The sequence below is a fragment of the Rattus norvegicus genome, chromosome 1, assembly GCF_021556685.1.
Source record: "Rattus norvegicus strain SHRSP/BbbUtx chromosome 1, alternate assembly SHRSP_T2T, whole genome shotgun sequence".
Lineage (NCBI taxonomy): Eukaryota > Metazoa > Chordata > Mammalia > Rodentia > Muridae > Rattus > Rattus norvegicus.
The window spans coordinates 75,021,758-75,049,506 of record NC_141534.1 but is presented as its reverse complement, the minus strand read 5'-3'; the positions used below and the strand labels follow the sequence as shown (position 1 = coordinate 75,049,506).

Sequence of the window (27,749 nt, the reverse complement as noted above, 5' to 3'; positions counted from 1 at the left end):
GCAAACGTAATCAATAACACTAAAGAAATAATGAATGTAAGAGGAATACAAAAAATACAGCGTATATTTCAACATGAAAAAAAGATTAGTTTAGGATGACTACTTAAAGAAAGAATAGCCCCTGGCATCAAAAGTCCAAATACCTGTTTATTTGTGAGTGTTCAGATAGTGAAGACTAACGAGCATTCAAAGGCATTACATAATTTAAGAAGCACAGAAGTTAGGTGTTAAGGTTTTTTTCTCCTAGCATATGATTTTTCCCTGATATAATTCAGTGAGTTCCTTTCTGGCCTTAATAATATGAGGTAGCACTTGGGAACAAAGATGATGCCTAGGAGAGATGTACTGGAAGCCAAGATAGAAAAGACTTCCATAGCCACCGTGACCTTCCCTTTGGTGCTGTGGTAGACAGGGAGGAAGGTAACCCAGACACTGCAGAACACCAGCATGCTGAAAGCCAGGAACTTAGCTTCATTGAATGTGTCAGGTAGATTTCTTGACAAAAAAGCCATAAAGTAGCTCGCTAGGGCCAGTGCTCCCAGGTATCCCAGGGTGCAATGGAAAGCAATAGCTGAGCCTTTGTTGCAAATGATGATAATGTGCCCATGTTCTGAGTGAGCATCTTTATCAACAAATGGAGGAGAGGTTGTCAGCCAAATTGCAGAAAGAAAAACTTGGAGCAGGGTGCATAAGGGAATAATGAAATTAGGGGCCCTTGATATCAGCAGCCATCTTCTAATTCTTCCTGCAGCAGTGATCTTAAAGGCTAAAACAACAGTGATACTTTTAGCCAACACAGTGGATAGAGCCATGGTGAAGAGAAGCCCAAAAATGTTTTGTTGCAGGATACAGGAGGCTGTGCTGGGATGGCCAATGAAGAGCAATGGACAGAGAAAACAGAGCATCAGAGTGATGAGCAGGGTGTAACTGAGAGGCAGGTTATTGGCTTTGACAATGGGGGTGTCTCTGTTCTTCAGAAACACTCCAAGAACAGCAGCTGTGAGTGAGGAGAAGCCCAGGGACAGGAAGCAAAGTGTCTTCCCCCAAGGGTCACCATAAGCCAGAAATGTCACAGTTTTCTGTAGGCAGTGGATCTTGTCTGTGTCTCCATAGTGACTTTCTGGACACTTTACACACTGATCCATATCTGGCAGAAATAGAGATGATCATGAGTGCATACTCTGGTTTCCCACTTTACTCTAAGCCATTTCCCATCTATCACACACTGCACTGCTATCAGAACCACCTTGCTTTGTTTCTGATGTCTGAGAATATTCCAAAACTCAGTTTTCCTTCTACTGTATGCTGATATGAATTAAACAGAATAAATGTTTCTTTCCCTTGTTACATGTATTGTATTCTTGCCTTTAATGATACTGACATATTTGTATTAGAAGTCACTAGAGCAATATATATTGCATGAATCTAATTTGGCTCTGACTAGGCATCTTTATTAATATGAACCATTATTTTTAATTAAAAATATTAATCATTCCATTCATTTACATCTCAAATGATATTCTACTCCCCAGTTATTCCTCCACCAACTCACCATCCTGTGCTATACACACTTTTCAGTTACCCCTCCACCATCCCCTTATCCCACATCTGTCCTTTCTCTCTCCCCTTTGCCTGTCTGAGAGTGGTTCTCCACTCAACCACACTCACCTGCCCCACAGATCTAGCATCCCCCTCTGTTGCTGAATCAAACCTCCCCAGGAAAAAGCACTGACCCTCCTGTTGCTCTGAGGCAAGGCCATCCTCTGCTAAATATTTATCTAGAGCCATCTATTACTCCAGGTACACTACTTGGTTAGAGGTCTAGACTATGGGGAACAAGGTGGTTAGGCCAAACTATGTTGTTCTTCCAATGGGGTTGCAATCCCCCTCACGTCCTCCAATACTTCTGCAACCTCCCATACTTGGTTCGGTGATCACAGTCTGATAGTTGGCCCCAAGCAACCATTGAATTGTACAGTTTCTGGCCAGACCTCCTTGGGAACTGCCACACTAGTTTCCTGTCAGTGAGCATTCCTTACAATGGCAACAGAGTTGGGTTTGAAGAGGGCATGTGACTTCAGTGTGACAGAGACCATGTCCTTTGAAATCCTAATAAAATAAGCATGTTCTCCTGTATGTGTTCCAATTGTATAATATACATAGTTAGTCTGAATGTCTTATTTGTCTCAAGGAACCTGAGTGAATTAGTGTTCTGAAACTTAGATCATAGAAATGTTTCACCAGTGACATTACCTATACAGTAACCCTACATAATACTAGCTATTATAATACTAGATACAGAATTGCACATATGTTCTTATGCTTTTATTGAACAACATTTGAACAGTGTTCCTGATAACTTGTTAATTTATTCTCAAACCACAGTGTACACATACAGGTTTTTTTGCATATTTTCAAAATATTAACAAAATACCTGTATTTCTATATATTGTTTAATTTTAAATAATTTTAATTTTCTTTGTTTCATGACATCGATTTTAATATTCCCTATATAATACATTCCTACCAGGACTTTGCCCTCTTGTTACTGCCACTAGATCCTACCCATTTCTATTACCAGACAGTTCCCCCCCCCCTCTCTCTAAATGAGAACAAGGATCCCAACAAAATAAAGCAGAAATTAAAGAAAAACCTCGTTTCCCACACACATGCACACAAACTATTAAAAAAATACAATTATAAGCCAAACTATAACAAAAAGTTCAAATAAGAACAAAAATAGGCCTGGAGCTGAACCTGTGCCATAGCTCTCCATACCCAAATCCTTCCTGAACAGAGCTAGACTCCCAGGAGTCTGGATATACTTACAGAGGTATACAGAGAGACAAGCCACAGACAGAAAAGCAAGATCAGAAAAGAACAGAGATAACTGAATGATGAGAGCAAGTGCAAGAACATAAGCAACAGAAAAAAAAGGCTATTTGACATCATCAAAACCCATTTGTCAGTTGGGGATTTAGCTCAGTGGTAGAGCACTTGCCTAGCAAGCACAAGACCCTGAGTTCGGTCCCCAGCTCTGAAAAAAAGAAAAGAAAAAAAAACCCAGTTGTCACACCACAGAAAACCTTGAATACCACAACACACTGGCAAAGCGAGTTTTGGATTTAAAATCACATCCATCATGATGATAGAGGACTTTAAGAAGGACATGAATAACTCCCTTAAAGAAATAATACAAGGGAACACAGGTAAACAGGGAGAAGCCCTTAAATAATAAAACAAAAAATCCCTTAAAGAATTACAGGAAAACAAAATCAAAGAGGTGAAGAAGTTAAACAAAATCATCCAGGATCTGAAAATGGAAATAGAAACAGTAAAGAAATCACAAAATGAGAGAACCCTGGAGATAGAAAACCCAGGAAACAGATCAGGAGTCATAGATGCAAGTATTGCCAAAAGAATACAAGAGACAGAAGAGAGAATCTAAGGTGCAGAAGGTACCAGAGAAAATATTGAGACAGTAGTCACAGAAGCTGGAGTAACCATTACAATATTGAATAAAATCGACTTTCAACCAAAAGATACCCCAAAAGATAGGGAGAGACACTTCAGGATCATGAAAGAAAATAATCAATCAAGGTGAACTATTAATCCTGAACATCTATGTTCCAATGGCAAGGGCACTCACATGCATAAAAGACACTTCCTTAAAGCTCAAAGCACACATTGTGCCTCACACAATAATAATGGGAGATTTCAAGACCTCATTCTCATCAAAGAACAGATCATGGAAACAGAAAGTAAGTAGAGACACAGTGAAACTAACAAGTTATGAACAAAATGGATAGAACAAATATCTATAAAACATTTCATCATAAAACAAAAGGATATACCTTATTTGAAGCACTTCATGGTACTTTCTTGAAATTGACCAAATAATCAGTCACAAAACATGCCTCTACAGATAAATTATGATAGAAATTATCTGGTGCATCCTATCAGATTACCATGCACTAAAACTGGTTTTCAATAACAACAAAACAACAGAAAGCCCACATACAAATGGAAGTTGAACAATGCTCTTCTCAATGATAATGAGGTCAAGGAAGAAATAAAGAAAGAAATTAAAACAGTTTAGAATTTAATGAAAATGAAGGCACAACATACATAAACTTATGGGATACAATGAATGCAGTAATAAGAGGAAAACTCATACCTCTTAATACCTGCCAAAAGAAAGTGGAGAGAGTATACACTAACAGCTTGAAGCACTCCTGAATGCTCTAGAAGAAGAAGCAAATACACCCAAGAGGAGTAGATGGCATAAAATAATCAAACTTAGGGCTGAAATCCACCAAATAGAAACCAAAAGAAATGAACAAGTAAATAACAAAATATCAGCTGGTTCTTTGAGACAATCAACAAGATCGATAAACCCTTAGCCAGACTAACCAGAGGGCACATAGACAGTACCCAAATTAACAAAAGAAGAAATGAAAAGGGAGACATAACAATAGAAACTGAGGAAGTTCAAAAACTACAATCTACTACAAAAGTATATACAAACACAACTGGAAAATTTGCATGAAATGGACAACTTTCTAGTCGAATACCAGGTACCAAAGTCAAATCAGGAATAGATAAACATCTGGACAGTCCAATAACCCCTAAAAAAAATAGAAGCAGTTATTGAAACTCTTTAAAACAAAAAGCCTCAGGACCAGGTGATCTTAGTGCAGAATTCTATCAGACCTTCGTAAAAGACCTTATACCAATACTCTCCAAACTATTCCACAAGGTAGAAACAGAAGGAACACTACTCAATTCCTTCTATGTAGACAGAGTTATGCTTATACATAGAATATTCAAAGACTAACAAAGGAAGAGAACTCCAGACCAATTTCCATTATGAATATCCATGCAAAATTACTCAATAAGATTCTCTTAGACTGAATCCAAGAATAGACCAAAATGATCATCCATCATGATCAAGTAGGCTTTATCCCAGGGATGCAGGGATAGTTCAATATAGGGAAATCCAGCAATGCAAATCACCATATGTAATCAATCTCAAAGAAAAAAAAACACATGATCAACACAGTAGATGTGTTTAACACTCCTTCATGTTAAATGTCTTGGAACAATCAGGAACACAAGTACCATACCTAAATGTATTGAAAGCAATGTATAGGAAACGAGTAGCCAATATCAATCTAAATGGAGAGAAACTTGAAGCAATTCTTCTAAAAGGGGGGACTAGAAAAGGCTGCCTACTTTGTCCCTACTAATTCAATATAGTGCTCAAAGTCCTAGTCAGAGCAATCAGATAACAAAAGGAGGTCAAAGGGATACAAATTGGAAAGGAAGAAGTCAAAATATCACCATTTGCACATGATATGCTAGTATACTCATGTGACACCAAAAGTTACACCAGAGAACTACTAAGCTTGATAAATAACTTTAACAATGAAACTGGATATAAAATTAACTCAAACAAATCAGTAGCCTTCCTCTACTCAAAGGATAAATAGGCAGAGAAACAAATTCTGGAATTGACACCCTTCACAATAGTTAAAAAAAAATAATAGTAATACCACCTCACCAGGACTCTAACCAAGCATTGAAAGATCTACATGATGATTTCAAGTCTTTGAAGAAAGAAACTGAAGATTTTACCAGATGGAACAATTTCATATGCTCATGGAGTAGCAGAATTAATAGTGTAAAAACAACCAACTTGTCAAAAGCAATCTAGATTCAATGCAATTCCCATCAAAATTCTAATTCAATTCTTTATAACAAGCATATTAATTCTTCATATGAATTTATCATAGAAAGCAATTTACAAATTCGTTTGGAAGAACAAATAACACAGTATAGTGAAAACTATCCTTAACAATAAAAGAACTGAACTAGCAAAATCACCATCCCTGACTACAAGCTGTATTGCAGAGCAATAGTGATAAAAACTGTATGGTATTGGTACAGAGACAGGCATGTAGATCAATGGAATAGAATTAAGGACCCAGAAATGAACCCGTACATCTATGATTATTTGATCTATGACAAAGAAGCTAAAACTATCCAGTGGAAAAAAGGCAGCATTTTAAACAAATGGTACTGTTTCATGTTAAGGTGAGGATGTAGAAGAAAACAAATCGATCCATTCTTAGCACCTTGTGCAAAGGTCCATTCCAAGTGGATCAAGGGCCTCTACGTAACACTGTATACACTCAAACTAATAGAAGAAAAATTAGGAAAGAACCTCGAACACAAGAGCACTGGTGAAAATTAATGGCTTATGCTCTAAGATCAAAAACCAAGAAACGGGACCTCATAATATTGCACGGATTCTGTAAGGCAAAGGACACTATCATTTTGACAAAATGACAACCAACAAATTATGAAAAGATCTTTACCAATACTCTACCAAATAAAGGGCTAATATCCAATATATACAAAGAACTCAAGAAGTTAGATTCCAAAGAATCGAATAACCCTATGGAAAAATTGGGTAAGACCTAAACAAAGAATTCTCCACTGAGGAATATATAATGGCTGAAAATTACTTTAAAAATGTGTAATATCCTTAGTCATCAGGAAAATGCAAATCAAAACAACCCTGAGATTCCACCACATACCAGTCAGTATAGCTAAGATCAAAAATGCAGGTGACAATAGATGCTGGCAAGGATGTGCAGAAAGAGGTATATGCCTCCATTTCTGGTGATACTGAAAACTAGTACAATCACTCTAGAAATCAGACTGGAGGTTCCTCAGAAAATTGGATACAGTACAACCTAGGACTCAGCTATACCTCTCCTGGGCATATACCCAAATTATGTTCCAATATAGAACAAAGACTCATGCTCCACTATATTCATTGCAGTCTTATTGATAATAGCCAGAAGCAGGAAAAAACCTAGATATCCTTCAACATAGGAATGGATATGAAAAATATGGTACATCTACACAATGTGATTAAAAAGAGTGACTACATGAAATTCTTAGGCAAATGGATAGAACTAGAAAATACCATCCTATGTCAGGTAACCGAATCACAAATAAAAACAACAACAACAACAATAGCAGCAGCAACAACAACAAAAACACCTGTAGTATGCACTCACTGATAAGTGAATATTAGCCCAAAAGCTGTGATTACCCAAGATACAAACCACAGAGCACATGAAACTCAAGAACAGGTATGATCAAAGTGCAGATGGTCCTTCTGAGAAGGGGCAAAAAATATTAATAGGAGGAAACATAGTTAGATAGATTGGAGCAGATCCAGAAAGATTGGCCATTCAGATCTTTCCCCACCTGAATATCTAGCCCATATATATATACAGTCACCAAACATAGATGATTCCAAAAAGTGCATGCTGACAGGAGCCTGATATAGCTGTCTCCTGAGAGGCTCTGCAAGAGCCTGACAAATACTGAGGCAAATGGTAGCAGCCACCCATTGATCTGAGAATGGAGTTCCCATTGGAGGAGTTAGAGGAAGGATTGCAGGAGCTGAAGAACAACATAAGAACAACAATATCAACCAAGCAGAGCTCCCTGGGAATAAAACACCATCCAAAGACTACATGTGTTCAGACCCATGGCTCCAGCTTCATAAGTAGCACGGTGTGGCCATATTGGGCACCAAAGGGAGTCAAAACCCTTGATCCTGCCATTACTTCACCTGCTAGTATAGGAGAATATCAGGGAAGACTGGAGGAAGGGGTGGATAATTGTTTGAGGGAAAGTGAATAACATATGAAATGTAAATAATAAAATATTCAATAAGAAAGTATTTTAAGAAAACAAAAACAAAGAAATAGCTAGGGGTGACAGATGTCAATGTTTGTTCAGTAGCTTTGAGGACCTAGCAGGAGGTGAAATTGGTCCAGAGCCAGATTTGTCCTGTTGAGAACACCTCTCTCTCTCTCTCTCTCTCTCTCTCTCTCTCTCTCTCTCTCTCTCTCTTTCTCTCTTCTATTGTATTCTATATGCATTTTATCTTATCCTCATGTCATAATGCCCCCCACATCTGTACTTGCTTAGTGATTTGGAGGAGGTGCTGGGAGGCAGTGACAGTGTTCATGTAGTAGTGTGTGTATGGGATCATTTCAGATGCCATTTCCATATACTTGCATTTTGTTTTGCTGTATGTATACTGACTATAATGGACAAGACTCTAAAATTTAAAACATCCAGACTTTAGATGTTAAAGAGGTTGCCAAAGTATGACAAATAGTGAAATTAGAACATAGTGTACACAGTTAAAAATCATAGAATATTTTGTTGTGTAAATGACTTGAGAATAAGAATTTGTTCAGCTGTTTCTAAAACTTACACATGTTTATACTTGTCTACTGGTTTGAAGGCAAAGAGGAGGGAGAAGAAAGAGGGTAGAAGCACAAATAGTTATATTTAGAGAATACTCAAATAATATAAATTACTATGCATACAGTTTTATTTACCAATGCCATATGAATTGCAGATAAATTCTTACATGAAACACCTACTCTTTCTAGATACTTGAAAGTGCTTGATACATTTAAAGGTACAAGTAGTAGAATATTTTCTGTATATAGTTTTTCAAAACTACAAAATTACTGCATGTAGAAATAGAATTGTTGCCTTTTGGTTGCTGTCCTCATGGAGAGCTGAAAGCCAGCCGCCAGGAGTGACTACATACCTGAGAGCAAAGGTAAGACCAACATTTCTGCTACAAGTGACCTGCCTGGTGAACTCAGGACAAACAAAGTCAGACGTTCTCTCTAGGACCAGGTAGTTCCAGTTTTTGGCTGTGGCCCGAAACTTTCTGACACAGGCCCACAACTCCCTGCTCCCAAATACCAGGGGAGAGAGAGCTGAACACCCAGAATTGTGGGTAATCCTGAGACTGCAGGGCAGGACAGACTGGCCCAGTAGGAAACTGCATAGTGCCTCTGGACAGCGGAATATAGGAGTAGTCAGCTGAGGAGCCCCAGAGTCCAGATCTGCTCCTGAATCTGAACTGAAATGTTCAAACCGCTCCCTGCACCCAAATTCCATGGGTGGGGGGTGAGTTAGACCAACAGAGGTGCAGACACTCCTGTGAAACCAGAGGAGACTACTCTCCGCCCACATTCCCAACTCAAGAGGAAAACACCTTGTGCTATCTGTGCCCCTGGTGCACAGGGACCTAGGAGAGGTAGGAGCAGGAACCTTCTAGTTCCTGCCCACAAGGAGAGTTGAAAGCCAGCCGCCAGGAGTGACTACAGGTCTGATAGCAGAACAGTCTGTTCTCATAATTGACTGAAAGCAAACAGGAAACCAGGTCTCCAGGAGTGCTGACACACAGGCCCACAGGAGGCCACTATCAGACACAAAAAGACAAGCTAACACCAGAGACAACCTGATGGTGAGAAGCAAGTGCAGGAACCCAAGCAAGAGAAACCAAGACTACTTGGAATCATCAGAGCCCATTTCTTCCACCAAAGTAAACACTCGATATCCAAACACACTGGATAAGCAAGATCTAGACTTAAAGTCACATATTATCATAATGATGGAGGACTTTAAGAAGGTCATAAATAATCCCAGAAGGAAATACAGGACAACACAAGTAAACAACTAGAAACCCTTAAAGAGGAAACACAAAATTTTTGTAAAGAACTACTGGAAAAATCAAACAAACAGGAGAAGGAAATGTAAAAATAACATCCAGGAGTTAAGAGTTGAAATAGAAACAGTAAAGAAAGCACAAAGGGAGACAACCCTGGAGACAGAAAACCTAGGGAAACAATCAGGAGTCATAGATGTGAGCATCAACAACAGAATACAAGAGATAGAAGAGAGAATCTCAAGAGTAGAAGGTACCATAGAAAAAAGTGACACAACTGTCAAGGACAATGTAAAACAGAAAAATCTGCCAGCCCAAATCATACAGGAAATCCAGGACAGAATGAGAAGATGAAACCTAACGATAATAGGTATGGAAGGGCAAAAGGATACCCAAATTAAAGGGCCAGTAAATATCTTCAACAAAATCATAGAAGAAAACTTCCCTAACCTAAAGAAAGAGATGCCCATAAACATACAAGAAGCCTACAGAACTCCAAATAGATGGACCAGAAAAGAAACTCCTCCCATCACATAGTTGTCAAAACAGCAAATGCACAAAACAAAGAGAGAATATTAAAAGCAGTAAGGAAAAAAGGTCAAGTAACATATAAAGGCAGACCTATCAGAATTACACCAGACTGCTCCCCAGAGACTATGAAAGCCAGAAGATTCTGGACAGATGCCATGCAAAGCCTAAGAGAACACAAATGCCAGCCCAAGTTACTGTATCCAGCAAAACTCTCAATTGACATAGATGGAGAAACCAAGATATTCCATGACAAAACCAAAATTACATAATATCTTTCTTCAAATCTAGCACAACAAAAGATAATAAATGGCAACACCCAACAAATGGAGCCAAGCTACACCCTAGAAAAAGCAAGAAAGTAATCTTTTTGAAACACAACCAAAAGAAGAGAATCACAAAACCATAATCTCACCTCCAAAGATGAAAATATCAGGAAACAACAATCACTCTTCCTTAATATCTCTCAACATCAACAGACTCAATTCCCCAATAAAAAGACATAGATTAATAGACTGGATACATAAAGAGGACCCAGCATTTTCCTGCCTACAGGAGACACAACTCAGAGAGAAAGACAGAACATACCTCAGAATAAAAGCCTGGAAAAACACTTTCCAATCAAATGGTCTGAAGAAGCAAGCTTGAGTAGCAATAATAATATCGAGGAAAATCAACTTCCAACCAAAACTCATCAAAAAAGATAAGGAAGGACACTTCATATTCACCAAAGGAAAAACCCACCAAGATGAACTCTCAATCCTAAATATCTCTGCTCCAAATACATGGGCACCTACATACATAAAAGTAACCTTACTAAAGTTCAAAGCACACATTGCACCTCACACAATCATAGTAGGAAATTTCAACATCCCACTCTCATCAATGGACAGATCATGGAAACAGAAATTAGAGAAATAGAGAGACTAACAGAAGTTAGGAACCAAATGGACTTAATGGAGATTTATAGAACATTCCATATTCAAAAAAGGATATACCTTCTTCTCACCACCTCACCGAACATTTTCCAAAATTGACCATATAATTGTTCACAAAACAGGCCTCAACAGATACAGAAATAGAGAATTAATCCCATGCATCCTATCAGACCATCATTGACTAATGCTGGTCCTCAATAAAAACAATAAGGAAAGAATGTCCACATATACATGGAAGTTGAACTATGCTCTACTTAATGAAAACTTGGTTAAGGAAGAAATAAAGAAAGAAATTAAAGACTTCTTAGAATTTAATGAAAATGGAGGTGCAAAATACCCAAACTTAGAGGACACAATGAAAGCAGTACTAAGAGGAAAACTCATAGTTCTGAGTACCTGCAGAAAGAAACAGGAGAGAGCATACATCAGCATCTTGAAAACACTTCTAAATGCTCTAGAACAAAAAGAAACAAATATATCCAAAAGGAGTAGAAGGCAGGAAATAATCAAACACAGGGCTGGAATCAACCAAGTAGAAACAAAAAGGACTATACAAAGAATCAACAGAACCAAAAGCTGGTTCTTTGAGAAAATCAACAAAAAGAATAATCCTTAGCCAGATGAACAGAGGCCACAGAGAGTGTGTCCAAATTAACAAAAGCAGAAATGAAAAGGGAGAGATAACATCAGATCAGTGGAAATTCAAAAAAATCATCAGATCCTACTACGAAAGCCTATATTCAACAAAACTCGAAAATCTGGAGGAAATGGACAATTTTCTAGACAAATACCAGGAAACAAAGTTAAATCAGAAACAGAAAAACCATGTAAACAACCCCATAACTCCTAAAGAAATAGAATCAGTCATTAAACGTCTCCCAACCTAAAGGACCAGATGGGTTTAGTGCAGAATTCTATCCGACCTTCACAGAAGACCACATACCAATACTGTTCATACTATGCCACAAAATTAAGAGATGGAGCACTACTAAATTCCTTCTATGAAGCCTCAATTAAGCTTATACCTAAACCACACAAAAATCTCACAAAGAAAGAGAACTTCAGACCATTTTCCCTTATGAGTATTGATGCAAAAATACTCAATAAAATCTTTGCAAACAGAATCTAAGAACACATCAAAACAATCATCCATCATAATCAAGTAGGCTTTATCCCAGGTATGCAGGAATGGTTCAATATATGGAAAACCATAAACATTATACACTGTATAAACAAACTGAAAGATAAAAACACGTGATCATTTCTTTTGATCCTGATAAAGCATTTGGCAACTTTCAAATCCACTTCATGATAAAAGTCCTGTAAAGAACAGTAATTCAAGACCCATACCGGAACACATTAAAAGCCATATAGAGCAAACCAGTAGCTACGGTTAAATTAAAATGGAGAAAAAACTTGAAGCAATCCCACTGAAATCAGGGACTAGACAAGGCTGCCTACTCTCTCCCTACTTATTCAATAACTTATATTGAATAAGTAGGGAATCCTTATCAGTTATTGAAGTCCTAGCCAGAGCAATCAGACAACAAAAGGAGATCAAATTGATACAAACTGGAAAGGAAGAAGTCAAAATATCACTATTTACAGATGATATGATAGTATAATTAAATGACCCCAAAAGTTCCACCAGATAACTACTAAGCCTGATAAACAACTTCAGCAAAGTCACTGGGTATAAAATTAACTCAAACACATCAGTATCTTTCCTCTACACAAAAGACAAACAGGCTGAAAAAGAAATTAGGGAAACGGCACCATTCTTATTAGTCACAAGTAATATAAAACACCTTGGTATATGACTTTAACCAAGCAAGTGAAAGATCTTTATGATAAGAACTTCAAGTCTCTGAAGAAAGAAATTGAAGAAGATCTCAGAAAATGGAAAGATCTCCCATGCTCATGGATTGGCTGGATTCATGTAGTAAAAATGGCCATTTAACCAAAAGCAATCTATAGATGCAATGCAATCCCCATTAAATTCTAATCCAATTCTTCATAGAGTTAAGAAGAGCAATGTGCAAATTCATCTGAAATAACAAAAACAAATAAAAACAAAAAAAACTGTATGGTATTTGTACAGAGACAAGCAGATTGACCCATGGAATAGAATTGAAGACCTATAAATGAACTCACACGTCTATGGTCCCTTGCTTTTTGACAAAGGAGCCAACATGATCCAATGGAAAAAAGATAGAATTTTCAACAAATGGTGCTGGTTCAACTGGTGGTCAGCATGTAGAACAATGCAAACTGATCCATTCTTATCACCCTGTACAAAACTTAAGTCCAAGTGGATCAAGGACCTCCACATCACCCAGACACACTCAAACTAGTAGAAGAAAGAGTGGGGAAGAATCTCAAACACATGGGCAGTGGAGAAAATTTCCTGAAGAGAACACCAATGGTTTATACTGTAAGATCAAGAATTGACAAATGGGATCTCATAAAGCTGCAAATCTTTTGTAAAGCAAAGGAAACTGTCATTAGGACAAAACAGCAACCAACAGATTGGGAAAAGGTCTTTACCAATCCTACAACTGATAGCGGGCTAATATCAAAAATGTACAAAGAAATCATGAAGTTAGACTCCAGAGAGCCAAATGACCCTATTGAAAATTGTATACAGAGATAACCAAAGAATTCACAACTGAGGAACATGGAATGGCTGAGAAGCATCTAAAGAAATGTTCAACATCATTTGTCATCAGGGAATTGCAAATCAAAACAACCCTTTGACTCCACCTCACAGCAGTCAGAATAGATAAGATTAAAAACTCAGGAACAGCAGATGCTGGCGAGGATGTGGAGAAAGAGTAATACTCCTCCATTTTTGGTGGGATTTCCAACTGGTGCAATCACTATGGAATTCAGTCTGGAAGTTCCTCAGAAAATTGGACATTGAACTACCTAAGGATCCAGATATACCTCTCCTGGGCATATACCCAAAAGATGTTCTAAAATACAACAAAGACACATGTTCCACTATTTTCATAGCAGACTTATTTATGATAGCCAGAAGATAGAAAGATCCCAAATGTACTTCAACAGAGGAATGGATACAGAAAACGTGGTACATCTACACAGTGGTGTACTACTCAGCTATCAAAACCAATGACTTCATGAAATTCATAGGCAAATGGATTAAACTATATAATGGTAACCCAATCACAGAAAAATACACATGATATGCACTAATTGATAAGTGGATATTAGCCCAAATGCTCAAAATACCCAAGATGCACAGACTGAATCAATCTCAAGAAGGAAGGCCAAAATGCGGATGCTTCATTCCTTCTTTTAAAGGGGAACAAAAATATCCATAGGAGGGCATAAGGAGGCCACGTTTAGAGCAGAGTCTGTCCCATTCAGAGCTTGTCCCACATGTGGCCCATACAAATACAATCACCAAAACTAGATAAGATGGATGAACTAAGATGTGCATACTGACAGGAACCGGATATAGATCTCTCCTGAGAGAAACAGAAGATGTCAAATGCAGAGGCGAATGTCAGCAACAAACCACTGAACTGAGAACAGGACCCCTATTAGAGGAATTAAAGAAAGGACTGAAAGAGCTGAAGGGGCTTGTGACCCCATAAGAACAAGAAAGCCAACCAACCAGAGTTTCCAGGTACTAAGCCACTACCCAAAGACTATACATGGACTGACCCTGGGCTCCAACTACATAGGTAGCAGTGAATAGCCTTGTTGGAGCACCTGTGGAAGGGGAAACCCTTGGTCCTGCGAAGGCTGGACTTCTGGTTTAGAAGATTATTGGGTGGATGGTAACGGGGTCAGGTGTAAGGGGAGGAGGAGGGGTATGGGAATATTGGCCTCGAAACCGGGAAAGGGAATAACATTTGAAATGTAAATAAGAAATGTCAAATTTAATGAAAATGGAAGAATTTTTTTTAAAAAAAGGAAGAAATACCAGAGCTTTACAGGCTCCATTGCTTCTCAAACTATTTTCGAAATAAATGTCTTTATTTTTTAAAAAATAAAAAAGAAAGAAAGAAATAGAATTGAATTGTTAACCCACCACTGAAAACAGTGTACTGTCTGTACTTGTTCATTGCATTGAAGAGATGGGAGGGAAGAAACTGTAAAAAGATTCCATTAATGTGCTAGACATTTCTAGCTTACCCATCAGTTTGTATATTTGGTGCATCTCATGTAACTGCTATACAGTCTATATTCTCCATACTGAACAAACGAGCCCTATAATATCTAGTCTCTAGGTATTAAAGAGGTTGCCAATGTATGACAAAAGTAGTTTGTATCCTCACACATTCAGTATACTCTGTTGGTTCATAGCAAGGCTGCCTGCAGAAGAGTTGTGAAAGTTTATTATCTAAGTGACAGATGCCTGTGTCACAAGAAACAGGAGAAAAACTCAAAGGGAAGAAAAGTCAGAGACCAGAATATTCTCACCAGAAGACACTTTGAGATCTAACTAGTTAAGTGTGTATGATTTCAACATTACTATATATTTACATGTGTATGATTACAGCACTACTATGTATATTGGGGGAAAATTTGATGTCCTCATCTGAAATTCTAATCCTTCTAGGTGTTTAGCAGTGGACTTAGAAAGTTAAAAGTAGGCATAATAAACAATCCATGTTGTAGATTCTCCTGCATAAACTCATAAAATGCTGCCTTTTGGAACTAGAAAGAGAGAACTGCTTCTGAGCAAGGCAGCCTTGCTTGCAAGTGTTTGGGAGAAGGGAGATGGAAAATGAATTTAGGGCCTCATGCTAATGTAAGTTTGGTAATGCAAGATTAGGCATTGTACCTTATAACTCTGAATCTTATTTTGCAATGTAAACATGTGTATAGCCACACAAACATAAATCCAAAAAGAAAAATAATGGGAAACAATAATCATTGGTCCCTCATATCTCTCAACATCAATTGACTCAGTTCCTCAATAAAAGACATAGACTAACATGTAAACAGGACCCAGCATTTTGCTGCATACAGGAAGCACACCTCAGTAACAAAGAGAGACACTTCCTCAGAGTAAAAGACTGAAAAATATTTCCGAGCCAATCGTCCCGAGAAAACTGGAATAGCCATTCTAATATCAAATAAAATCAATTTTCAACCAACATTTATCAAAACAGATAAGGCATGTCACTACATAATTGTCAAAGGAAAAATCTACTAAAATGAACTGTCAATCCTGAATATCTATATTCCAAATGCAAGGACACCCACATTCATTAAAGAAACTTTACTAATACTCAAAGCACATATTACACCTCACACAATAGTAGTGGGAGACTTTAGCACCCCACTGTCATCAATGGACAGATCATGGAAACAGAAACTAAATAGAGACAGTGAACTAATAGAAACTTTGAACTAAATGGATTTAACAGATATCTACAGAATATTTCACCCTAAAACAAAAGCATATATCATCTTCTCATCACCTCATGGTACCTTCTACAAAATTAGTCACACAATCAGTCACAAAATGGGCCTGAACAGATACAAGATGATAGAAATAATCCAGTGCATCCTATCAGATCACCATGAAATATCTGTGGTCTTCAATACAAATACATGACAGAAAGTCTACATAAATATTGAAGGTGAACAGCATTCTACTCAACGATAACTTGGTCAAGGAAGAAATAAAGAAAGAAATTAAAGACATTTTAGAATTTAATGAAAGTAAAAGCACAATATTCCCAAACTTATGGGACACAATAAAAGCAGTGCTAAAAGGAAAACTCATAGTTCTGAGTGCCTCCAAAAAGAAATTGGAGAGAGCATACACTAACAGCTTGAGCACATACCTGAAAGCTCTAAAACAACAAGAAGAAAATACACCCAAGAGGCATGGATGGCAAGAAATAATCGTAGGGCTGAAATCAATCAAGTATAAACAAAACGAAGTATTCAAACAATCAACAAATCACAGAAATGGTTGTTTGAAACAATCAGCAAGATAAATTAACTATTAGCCACACTAACCGGAGGGCATAGAGACAGTATCCCAATTAACAAAATCAGAAAAGAAAAGGGAGACAGAACAACAGTAACTGAGGATTTTTTTTAAAAAAAAAATCATCAGATCCTACCACAAAATACTCAACCAAACTGGAAATTCTGGATGTAGTTGACAATTTTCTAGTTGGGTATCAGGTACCAAAGTTAATCAGGGTCATATAAACCATCTGAATAGTCCCATAACTCTGAAAGAAATAGAAACAGTTATTAAAAGTCTCCCAACCAATAAAAGCACAAGGCCAGATAGGTTTAGTGCAGAATTCTCTCAGATCTTCATAGAAGACCTAATACTAATACTCTTTAAATCATTCCACAAAAGAAAAACAGAACGAATACTAACCAATTCATTCTTTGAAGTCACATTTAAAATTATATGTAAATGATAAAAAGATTCAAGAAAGAAAGAGAACTTCAGACCAATTTACCTTATGAATATTGATGCCAAATTATTCAAAAAATTCTTGCAAACTGAATCCAAAGAATATATGAAAATGATCATCCATAATGATCAAGAAGGCTTCATCCCAAGGATGAAGGGATGGTTCAATATACTATAAGGAAATCAAACAATGTAAACACTATATAAACAAAGTAAAATAAAAACCCTACATGATCATTTCATTAGATGCTCATGAGAAAGCATTTGTCAAAATTCAACACCCCTTCATGATAAAAGTCCTGGAAGATCAGGAGTTCCAGGAACATACCGAAACATAGCAAAAGCAATATGCAGCAAACCAGTAGCCAACATCAAGCTAAATGGAGAGAAACTTGAAACAATCCTACTAAAAACATGGGCTAGACAAGGATGCCCACTCTCCCCCTATTTATTCAATATATTAACCTAAAGTTCTAGCAATAGCAATCAGACTAAAAAAGGAGGTCAGAGGGATAAAAATTGGAAAGGATATGGTTGTATACTTAAGTTACTCCAAAAATTAAACCAGAGTACTCCTACAACTGATCAACTTCAGCAAAGTGGCTGGATTTAAAATTAACTCAAACAAATCAGTAACCTTCCACTTCTCCAAGGATAAATGGGCTGAGAAAGAAAGAAGGAAAATGATACCCTTTACAATAGTCACAAATTAATAAAATACCTTTTGGTGTCTTTAACCAAACAAGTGAAAGACCTGTAAGAGAACTTCAAGTGTATGAAGAAAGTTTAGAAGAAGATCCCAAAAGATGTGAACATCTCCCACGTTCATGGATTGACAGAATTAATACAATAAAAATGGACAACTCACTGAAAGCAATGTTCATATTCAGTGAAATCCTCACCAAAATTCCAACTCAATTATTCCAGAGTTAGAAAGAAAAATTCTCAAATTCGTTTGGAATTGTAAAATATCCAGGATAGTGAAAACTATCCTCAATGATAAAAGAACATCTGGAGCAATCACCATCACTAACTACAAGCCATACTACAGAACCATAGTGAAAAAAACTGCACGGTATTCATTATGAGATAGACATGTAGAATGATTGAATAGAATTGAAGACCCAGAAATGAAATCATGCACCTATGGCCACTACTTCTTAGACAAAGGAGCTAAAACCATCCAGTCGAAAAAAGACAGCACTTTAACAAATGGTACTATTTCAACTGGCAATTAGCTTGTGCAGGAATGTAAATTGATCCATTCTTATCTCCCTGTACAAAGCTCAAGTTCAGGTTGATCAAGGACCTCCACATAAAACTAAATACATTGAATCTACTAAAATGGAAAGTACAGAATGCCTGGAACACATGGACACAGATGAAAATTTGCTCAACAGAACACCAATAGCTTACTTATGCTCTAGGATGAAAAATTGACAAGTGTGGATATGCAATCCTCATAAAATTGCAAAGTTTCTGGAAGACAAAGGACACTGCTAACAAAAGAAATGGCAACCAGCAGACTGGGAAAAGATGTTTACCAATTCTACACTTAGTAGAGGGTTAGTATCCAATATTTGCAAGGACTCAAAAACGTAGACTTCAGAGAACTAAATTACCCTATTTAAAAATGGTGATTAGAGCTAAAAATAGAATTCTCCTGAGTGAGGTAACCCAATCACAAAAGAACACATATGGTATGCACTGCCTGATAACGGGATATTATTCCAAAAGCTTGGAATAACAAATAAAAAATTCACAGATTATATAAAGCCCAAGAAGAAGGAAAACAAAAGTGTGGATGCTTCATTCCTTTCTAGAAAGAAGAACAAAATACTCATGGGAGGAAATATAATGACAAAAAGTGGAGCAGAGAATGAAGAAAGGATCATCCAGAGACTGCATCACTGGGGATCCATTACATATGTAGCCTCAAAACCCAGTCACTATTGCAGATGCCAAGAAGTCCTTTTTGACAGGAATCAGATATGAGAGTCTCATGTGAGGCTCTGCCAGAACCCTACTGATAGAGGTTAGAATGTTTGCAACTAACCATTGGACTGAACAAGATGATCCCAATGGAGGACTTAAAGAAAAGACTGAAGGAGCTGAAGGGGTTTGCAACACCATAGGAAGAAGAACAATATTAACATACCAGAACTCACCAAAGCTACCAGGGCACAAACTACCAATCAATGAGTAGATATGGAGGGATCCATGACTCCAGCCACATAAGTTACCTAGGATGACATTGTCTGACATCAATGGGATGAGAGGCCCTTGGTCCTGTGAATGCTTGTTTCTCCAATGTAGAGTAATGCCAGGGCATTGAGGTTGGAGTGAGAGAGTGGGATTTGAAGCACACACATAAAAGCAGGAGGAGGGCAGGGAAAATGGGACAAGAGGAAAATGTAATAACAATTGAAATGTAAATACATAAAATATCCAAGAAAAATAAAATAAAAAATTAGGTATATATGAGCAATACAAAAAAAAAATCAAAACTCAGAATAATAGGTATAAAAGAAAATGATTCCAAGCTCAAAAACATATTTACCAAACTTACAGAAGAAGAATATCCCAACCTCTAGAAGATTATAAAGGTCCAAGAAGTTTAGAGAACATGAAGTCTATTGGACAAGAATACAAAGTTTCCAATCCAGGTAATAGTCAAAGCCACTAAATGTACAGAACCAAAAAAGAATTTTTTAAGCTGCAAAGGAAAAAGTTCAAGCAAAATAGAAAAGCTGACCTATAAAATTCATTCCTCAGTTCTTAATGGAGAGGCTAAAAGCCAGAAGAACCTGGACAGATGTCTTGCAGCCTCTAAGAGAGCACAGATATCAGCCAGCAAAACTTTAAATTACTGCACATGGATCAAAGAAAATATTCCATGACAAAACATAAAAAAAATATTTTTTCAACAACCCAGCCCTATAGAAGATACTAAAAGAAAAATATAATACAAAGGAGGCTAAGTACACTCAAGAAAACAGAAGAAATAAAGAATTTCAGTGGAGATTCTAAAAGCCATAGGGGCTTGGAGAGTCTAGACACAACAGATGCCAGCCCAGTAAAACTCCCAATCACCATATATGGTGAAAACAAGCTATTTCATGACAAATCAAATTTAAATGTAATCTATCTACAAGTCCACTCCTATAGAAAGTACTACAAGGAAAATTTCAACTCAAGATTAACTGCACCTGCAAATACAAAAGCAGTAAATAATTTCACACCAACAAAAGCAAAAGAATGTACACACACACACACACACACACACACACGCACACGCACACACAATCACCACTACCAACACCAACACCACAATCAAAAACATCAAAAACAACAACAACAACAAAACAACAACAACAACAGGACCATCATTTAAAACAGCAGGAAGGGGTTGAGGATTTAGCTCAGTAGTAGAGCGCTTGCCTAGGAAGCGCAAGGCCCTGGGTTCGGTCCCCAGCTCCGAAAAAAAAAAAAAAAAAAAAGAACCAAAAAAAAAAAAAAAACAGCAGGAAGTAACATTCATTGCTTATTATCATCTATCAGTGTTAATGACTTCAATTTTCCAATCAAAATACACAGACTAAATGACGACATGAAAACAGGATCCATCCAATGATGGCATCTTAAATGAAATTCTTAATAGTGAAATTAGATTGTGAATGGTACTTTTACATACTTGTAGGACCTATTTTTCCTTTTGTGTTGCCTTGTCCAGACTTGAAATGAGGGCTTATGCCTCATCTAATAGCATTTTTGCATGGCATATTCAGTTGACATCTCTGTCCTTTTTCTGAAGTGACTTGAAGAAAGGTTGATTTGTTTGAGTTGGGAGGCTAGGATTGTTGACTGGGAGGAGGGGAGTCTATTTTCAGGATGTGTTGTTTAATACATAGAGTTTTATAAAATCAAAGTAAAAGAATGATTTTCTAACAAAAACATGGATAACAGGAAGCAAAACGTCGTGGTTACAATGAGAATGTCCAGCATGACATAAAGATTTTTATGCTTTTGTTCCTTGTTGGTGGGACTTTCTGGACAGGAGTAAGAGATGCAGCTCTTTTGGTAGACGTATGTTGCTATTGAAGGTCCTTAAGGATCTTTTCATTCAGAGTGTCTTCTCTGACTCCTACTTATGGATCAGCATGTGAACTCTCAACTCTGCTTGTTATGCTGTCTTAGTTAATTTGCCATTGCAAAGAAGAGACATTATGACCAAGGCAACATATAGAAGAAAGCAATTCACTTCCAAAGTCAGATTTTCAGATGGAGAACATGGAAAACTACAAGGAAGGGGTCTCGAAAAAACATATGTGAAACCTGCCACTGAGGGGAGAGGTAGAGGTGAAGGAGGAGAGAGAAGGTGAGAGAGAGAGTAGTAGAGAGGGAGAGTGAATGCTAAATGTAAATGAGGTGGGGCTCTAGATACCTCCAAACCTACCCTCAGTGACAGTCCTCTTTGAACATGGCTATACCTCCTAATCATTCCACCAAGAGAGCATACATGGTCCTTGTCATTCAAATTTTCACTTGCCTCTATACTTCCTTCCCAGACACTAAACACATGACAATTAAAGACCATCAGTTATAACTTGCTTGCTCACATTGCTTAGTCATATCAGTAGGGAAGAAAGTAAGACAAAATACTTGGTAAAAACAGGGTAATCTGGTAAGAATAAAGTGGCTTTCCGCAGCTAGTATCAACCACAATTGTTCAAGAACAGAAAGCAGGTAGGAATTTCAATGGGAAGAGTTTGCTATTTCCGTGGGAAAATGAGTTGTAACTTGTAATTTTCAGACCTCTGTAAGGAGCAGAATTATCTTTGCATAAATGAACTGATTGAAGTTCACATATAGGCATTTTCTGTTTTCTTAGAAATTACAGATGTCGACAGAAATGAATATCTTCTGCATGACTGATATGTACCTGTCTCATTGGAAATCTCATTCTCTGGACAAGGGGTGCAGTCAAAGCAACAGGCAACTATGCCTTCTTTGTGCATTTTCCTGAATCCAGGATGACAGCTCTCACTGCATACAGACTGAGGAATCTGAAAATGTAATGTATGATAGCAAATGGTCAGGACTTTACGGAATCACCAATAGAGTAGTTTTGAAAGTAGAGCCATTAATTTGTTTATGTCAATTTATCTAAATATAGATAGTTGGATTGTTTTTTCTAGTGGGATGATTCATTTACAGAACCATGTGGTCAATGACTTTCTGCAATAATATGAATTTGTTAGAAACTTGTTCGAAGATTATATGGTGAGGAATAGAAGTAAACATTTATGACCTTGGTATCATGTTTTGATATGACAACAAATCTACTGCCTCTTTACTCTTGGATACAAACAAAAAAATGTTTCCAGGATAAGTGTACATCATGTCAGTGTGATGGGTTTTTGAATCACTGTGGAAATATATCCATGAGAATAATTGGAAAATACTTTTTAAGATTAGTTTACTTGGTGTATTAATGGCAACTCTAATACCTGATGATCATGGTCAATGAATAAAGAAATGCAGGAAATGATGTGAACAGCAGCTCTCAGCAGTTTCTGCATCCTGACTATTAATGCAATGTGAACAACTGCCTCTGTCACCTAAGAACCTGGCTCCTAACCTGTGAGCAACAAATTCCTACCGTATTATTAGGTAGCATTTTTGCAACAGCAAAACAAACAAGCAACCCAGTTATATAGTCCCATTATGATCTTCTGTGCTGACTGCAGCCTGGAAGTAAAAGGCCAACTGGCCAATGAATAAAAAATTCTAAGTGAGAATCACAATATACCTTCTGTCAAAGATCTGAGATACTGATGGAAATCACCCTGACAAATTCAGTATTCATGATATTTGAAGAAGGTAATTGAAAATAGTCTATTTTCCAAAATTAAATGTTAAGAAAATTCTCTATATTAGTGGGCATTCTGTGCCTATGAATAGGCCCTGAATGAAGACTCCTAACACTCAGAAACATGATTTTGAGGTTTAAAACACATAAGTAAGATGCAACCCACCTCTGCCGGTCCTGTGGCCCACTGTATCATGTTAGAAGATATGGACAATTTCTGGTTCTTTGGAGCACTTGGAGAAAATGTTCCTACTTTCACATTTAGCCCAAGACCTTTAGGGAAATTCCAAAAGTTGAGAATGTCATACTCTACATGTGATTTCCTTTTCCAATCCAGAACCTCATTGACTTCATCCTGATTGAATAGTGTTTTCCTTAGATAAGGGTGAAGCTAAAAGAGATGTATGTGCTTCTATTACATAAACTCTAAAGAGGTAAAAGTGAAGGTATGTCAGGAAATATCTCCAGATGTTTTAATCCCTTGTGTGAAAATAACCTTTAATATAGATATCAATCACATCTAACATGTGATAGCCAAAGACAATGGATGCATCATTATCTTCTAAAATATCCCAATCTCTTTCAATAAAATACTTAGAACAAAGCTACACTAAATTGTAACTTCATGGAGAAAACTTTCAGCTTCATTGAAAGTATAGTCATAAACAAAATTTAATTATATAGAGTATCACATTATAAATTAAAGATTTTATGAGTGATCACTTATAATTCATAGGCATTTTAGACATGTGTGTTTTCTGTAGTGTGAAGTCTGTGGATTAAATGGACTTTTTATATTACTGTGAAAATATTGCATGGCTCTTTATAATGGAGCTGTATATTTATTTTAAAATTTTTTCTCAAAGTGTCTTGCAGAATTTTGATAAAATATACTATAATATATATTGCCTAGTAGAAGTGGGCTTATAAATGCTGAGAGTAACACATTGCTCATGTCACAATAAAACTGAAGTGACATTACCTGCCAAGGGAAGAATACCATCTTTTTTCCTTTTTCATGAGTTTGAAATTGCACTTGGTTGAGAATCATCTCATGCAGACTGTGGGCCACAGCATACACAGCATTGTACACATTGTAACTCTCTTCACTCATGGCCATGTCAAATATGTTCCCAGGCAAGAACCCCAGGGAGGCATTAGGCAAACAGTTGTGCACAATTTTACAATCCGTGTTAACAAATGAGCAGTTGAAGAAAATGTGCCACAATACATGAAGATAAGTGTCTTCCGGGTACTTGGAAGGGTTGGACTTCTGCATAAAATCTGTAAAATTGGGAATATCCTCACGATGGTGTGAAAAAATAAGAGCTCCATGCAATGAGTCTACCATGAAATAATCATCAAATTTAGAAACATCCCACTGTGAGATCAGTACCCACACTTTCCATGTGAGTAACTTCTGCTTAATATTTACTATTAAGCTTAATAGAGAATCAGAGTCCCCATGAATAATAATCACATTTGATGATGATTCCAGGATCTGCACCTGATTTTTCCAGGATTTGGTAAAAAATGAACCTCTGGTGACTACGATCATTTCTACAAATGCTGTGCAGACTCCGTTTTTATCCATCTCACTTCTCAAATCTGACAGTGTCTGGGCACCTTTGTCATCATCTATGATGAATAACCCCACCCAGATCCAGTGGAAATGAAGCATCAAAGATACAATGCCAAGTGTCAAAAATGTGTCCTTGGGAGCCACTTGGTACAGTGAAGAAAACCGTCTTTGTTCACTCTGGAGACTATCAAAAGGTCCAAAAGTAAGCTATAGAAAAAGTAGTTAAGAAGAACATTGTCATAAAATTCACCTCAATAGTACAACTGTGGTTTGAAGCTTTCGGGTCAAATCCTACTTTCAAAGTCAAACTTGCAATTTTTATGGGTTTTCAAAAAAAAGTATAGAAAATTCTTACTTTTGAAAATGTATTTTGTCTACTCTACCTTTCCCCTTTTATTAATACTAAGCTACAGAGATACAAATGTACCATTAACTGCATGACTCATTTTCATCTCCATGAAGAGTGATTTAAGTTTCCCTTTTTTCCTTCACAGCTTCTTAAAATATCACCAAGAAGAACTGATTTTATATTATATCCTGTCACATTCTCTCACCTGTGGAAATTTGTAAAGATCCAGAAGTGTCCCTATGTATTCAGATATTGCCCATGATGGTCCTGTAAGTACAGCAGCAAAATTGCTCTCGTGTGCATTTCTGTAGTTAAGGTCAACACATGCAGATGTTGAAAGTGAGCGAAAAACATTGGCTAGAGTGTACCTTTGACCTTGTGAGATATTATTGACCTCAAATCCTAGGGATGTGTTGGGTAAAAGATAGGGATTGTTGTTGATCTCCTCAATGGCAAACATCATAGCCAAAATACATTGGTAGTTCTTCAACTTAATCCTGTATATAAGGTAGAATAGTAATTAGAATGAAGACTCATACCACATAACATATGTGCAAGTTTAGTGCAATGGCTTTTACAGTTTGACTGTATATATTTCCAAAATCCCATGTTTAAACATCTTTTCAGTACTTGCTGGGGTTAGAACAAGAGTATTCTTTACCCTTTTCCTATTTTTTATTGAAAATATTTTGTTTTTATACATTTTATTCTCATTAAAGTGTCTTATCCACCACCTTTTTAAAGGTCCTACCTACATCACATACCACAAAAATCCACACCCATTCTTTTGCTCTGTTTCTCGAACAGAAAAAAGCACCTAAAATAATAATACATAAAAATAAAACCAATAAGACACAATAAGACAACATTCACACACACACACACAAGCACACACACACACACACATACACACACACACACACACAAAGAATGTAAAAAAAAGTTCAATGAACAGAGATGCAATTTTACATAGTGACAGAGACTCACATGTTTTCATAAATAGAAAACCATAGAAACAAAACAACAAGAAAACCATATTATAGACACAAGTGTCATGTATAGGTTAAAAATTGTCCTCCAATGTGCCACTGAGTTTATTTTGTTTTCTAACTACTGCTGAGCATGAGTCCTTGCCTTAAAATAGTTTGTGTATCCAAGAAGACTCATTTGGAAACAACTAATTTTTGTATTTTCAGTTGAGCAAGGGATGGAATTTTATGACAGCTTGCAAATTCCTTCCTAATTAAATATTGGGGCTTGTGTACATTGCACCTCTAAACACTGAATGTCTACCTTTCAGAGCCAGGTATGTAACTTCTGCATACTTCCACAGTCTCTGAGAGTTCACATGTCTGTCAATTTAGCTATGTTTAGAAGGACTAGTTTTCTAGGTCTCCTTCACATTCTCGGGCTCTTCCCATTTTCCATCCTTCTCTTCTGTAGCATTTCCTGAGCCCTGTATAGGTTGTATGGATACATCTCATTTAGAACTGAGTATGCTACTGCTATACAGGACTTCTCTGATGATTGCAGAGCGCGACACTGATCTATGAATATAACAGAATATTCTAAGGAGTTATCTTTTTTGACATTCATTTAGCCAAACGATAATATTTTGTTCCCCCTAGGTCCACTGCCTGTTTAGTTTTAGGTTCCTGACAACACAAACAGAGTGGGTTTCCATCACATGGAGGCGTGGATGTAAATCCACTCAAACATTGGTTGGTTAGTGTCACAAGCTTTGTGCCACTGTTTCACTGTTGCAGATTTGTATCTTGCAGGCACAAAACCATTGTTGATCACAGGATTCTAAGCTGAGTTGATTTTTTCCTTTCATAGCAGGCAGAGTACCTTCTAGTACCATGGCTGTTCATCCATAGAATTAATGACTCTAGGTAGATACTATCTCATCTACTTCATGTTCAATAAGTTTTGTCAGTTTTGTATTCAGCAAAGGGCCTTACCTTAATTTTGTGTAAAGCAACCAAAAGCTTTATCCATTTCCTGGGTTTTTTTCAATGTTTCCATAGGACCCATTTTGTCTATGACGCATTATATATATTTCTAGAACTGTAAGTTTCATCTGGTGGCAAGAAATATATACCTATCAAAGCATGCATATATGTATGTATGTTTTATATGTATGTATGTATTTATGCATGTATGTATGTATCGATTGATCGATCAATCTATCTTTCTGTCATCTATCCATTATTAAAGAAGATTCTACTATATTAAGCTTCCAAAAGACTAAAATCTTTTATGTTTAATTTTTTAGGATGTTGTAAATCCCTGAATGAGACCACCTAATAACCAAATGAGGTTAATTCATTTGCCTTGTACATGTGACCAATTCTTGTTCATGAGTTAGGGGAAGGACTTCCAACCTCCTGATTTAACTTCAATCCGCACAACCCCAAAAGTCAAATGTTTCTTGATTAAGCCACTACTTATGAAAACACTGTTTAATTTACAAACATCTATATCATTCAACTTG

At 36.9% G+C, this 27,749-nt stretch overlaps 1 protein-coding gene across 1 annotated transcript in view; it reads right to left on the bottom strand.

Annotated features, from left to right (window-relative positions):
• Positions 1-227: 227 nt before the first annotated feature.
• The window catches only part of Vom2r25 (vomeronasal 2 receptor, 25), a 42,672-nt gene continuing 15,150 nt past the window's right edge, over positions 228-27,749 (bottom strand). The window contains exons 2-6 of the mRNA NM_001099482.3: positions 25,458-25,749; positions 24,304-25,110; positions 23,488-23,712; positions 22,392-22,515; positions 228-1,147 (exon numbers count right to left, since the gene is read on the bottom strand). Of these exons, the coding sequence (NP_001092952.3) occupies positions 228-1,147; positions 22,392-22,515; positions 23,488-23,712; positions 24,304-25,110; positions 25,458-25,749 (2,368 nt within the window). The remainder of the gene's footprint in view (positions 1,148-22,391; positions 22,516-23,487; positions 23,713-24,303; positions 25,111-25,457; positions 25,750-27,749) is intronic.